This window comes from Saccostrea cucullata, unplaced genomic scaffold (genome assembly GCF_032062105.1).
Source record: "Saccostrea cucullata isolate Sc308-1 unplaced genomic scaffold, CSIRO_AGI_Scuc_v1 ctg19710, whole genome shotgun sequence".
NCBI classification, from domain to species: Eukaryota; Metazoa; Mollusca; class Bivalvia; order Ostreida; family Ostreidae; genus Saccostrea; species Saccostrea cuccullata.
Window position 1 is genome coordinate 6178 of NW_026938600.1, and position 2228 is coordinate 8405.

A 2228-nucleotide genomic window follows, 5' to 3' on the forward strand; every position below is an offset into this window, starting at 1 on the left:
GTCTTCTTATCCGTAGCTCCAACGGAAGACCTATTCGTTGCTTTGCAACGAGCTCGGCTCTAGTTTGTTTTCCATTACTTTGATTTCACACTCGATACCTTAATCAAAAACTAGGTAAAAAAATAAAACAAAATGTACTCATTTGATGTATTTTCAAATTGAAAAAAAGTTTATGCATAGTATATTCTTTATATGTTTGTTTGGGGGGGGGGGTGTTTTATTGAAATAGCATAAAATGTAACTTAATTATTAAAACAATACATAATGTATGGAAATTTTATGTGGTCATAGAATAAAATTAAAGCCAGTTAGACATTGTGATCTATTTTCGTGCGTTTGGTGTTTTAGTCTGACCCGACCTAATTTCACGTTATGACATACGATCAGGAATGCCATTGGCCTACTTCTATTGTTTTAATATACATGCTCCTGGTATAGCATGAAGGTGTTTAAAATGGCATGAAACTTGTTAAAAAATAATAAAAAGCAACACTGTATAAATTGAAAACATGGATGTCCATTTATTTGTAATACGTATCTTGAACTTAACATTCATCGTCGATCGTGTAGATTCCATCACAGGGACTTGCTCCCGGCGTGTAATAATTTTTTATTAAAAAATCATATACCATGTGTAGTTTTATTATTACGGTATATGATTTTTAAATAAATAATTATTACACGCCAGGAGCAAGTCCCTGTGATTCCATGAGATTTTGAGAACCACAGTACACATGTTATACACCCTGTAGAAATGTTTTATATATTTACTTTCATAAGTTAATAATTTTATTTAAAAGTATTTTTATTAATTTTTAATTTTATTTTAAAGTAAGATATTTAAAATTGCGACAGTGAATGAAAAGCTTCCTGACTCTCTCTCTCTTCTCTCTATCTGCTTCTGCAAGCTGTCTAAGTATTTTTTTATACTAGAATGAAAAGGCCTGGGGAAGTTACAAGAATTATTTCAGCAGTTACTACAATAAAGGAGGTTTTTTTTAATATATTTTTATAAATATCTTGAAATACCGGTATCTGATTTTCATATCGCGATATATTGTCATGGTGGATAATACCGCAATATACCGATATACCGGTAATATTGCACAGCCCTAGATTGCTGTATAGATTTCTGTATTGTATGATTACAGATTGCATTCTACGCCACTAAGTATGAACTCCTGTGTAGATTTCTTATTGTATGATTACAGATTGCGTTCTACGCCACTAAGTGTATGATTGCTGTATAGATTTCTGTATTGTATGATTACAGATTGCGTTCTACGCCACTAAGTGTATGATTGCCGTGTGGAATGTACGCTATAACTCTATTCACTGTGCTGCCAATCTATTGGCTGGTCTGGCTCCCTATCACGTAAGTATGACGGACAACTGAATTTCATGACTTCTACAATTATGAACAAAATATTTCAAGTCAATAAAACTGTTTCACTTTGTGTTCCTTATACTTAGGTAGCATTAAGAGTAACTATAAAGAGTCACCAGTTTTTAACACTATGCTTGTGTGATGCTGTGATTATGATCTTTTTACTGCTTTACTGACAGGAACACATAGCCATTCAGGTGGTAGATGGAGTTTTGGAAGACATTAGACTAGGAATGGAGGTCAGTACTATATATAATTACTATCTCCTGTGTATCATGTGGTATTTGCAAAGATCCATCATACCGTCACTGTTACAGAAGTAACTGTTGAGGAATATTTACCTTACAGTGCTTGACAGGAAACTAAGCTACATGAAAATTGATTTTACTTAATCAAAAAATTATGTTAATTTTTGATATCACACCATTTTCGCATTTTTTAAAAAAAGTATATAAAGCTTAAACGTCAAAAAAAAAATTCAGAGCAGAATGATTTGCATCATAATTTTTTAGCAAAGGAAAGTGCATCTTTTTTACAATGATACAGATACATGTAATGCATATTTCAAATTATATGCTGTATAAATGAAAGAAAATTTGTCAATGAGTGTAAACTATTAATACGCTTTTCAGATAAACCACCCTAAGTATAACCAGAGGCGAGTGAGCTGTGTTAAGTACCTGGGAGAGCTGTACAATTATCGTATGGTGGAGTCCGCCGTCATCTTCAAAACTCTCTACTCCTTCATCACTTTCGGAGTCGTCATGGATGGTAAGACAGAACTGAAAATTGATGGATCTTAAGACAATGAAGACTTTTGATTGTGCAGATATGAGGTGGA

The 2228-nt window shown here is 32.9% G+C and overlaps 1 protein-coding gene across 1 annotated transcript; it reads left to right on the forward strand.

Moving 5' to 3' along the window:
- Positions 1–1273: 1273 nt before the first annotated feature.
- LOC134250744 (regulator of nonsense transcripts 2-like) lies at positions 1274–2158 on the forward strand (the record flags this gene model as incomplete). Its single annotated transcript, XM_062733108.1, has 3 exons — positions 1274–1375; positions 1567–1626; positions 2020–2158. Coding segments are annotated over 3 exons (301 nt in total), but the record flags the coding sequence as incomplete, so codon positions are not given.
- Positions 2159–2228: the final 70 nt, after the last annotated feature.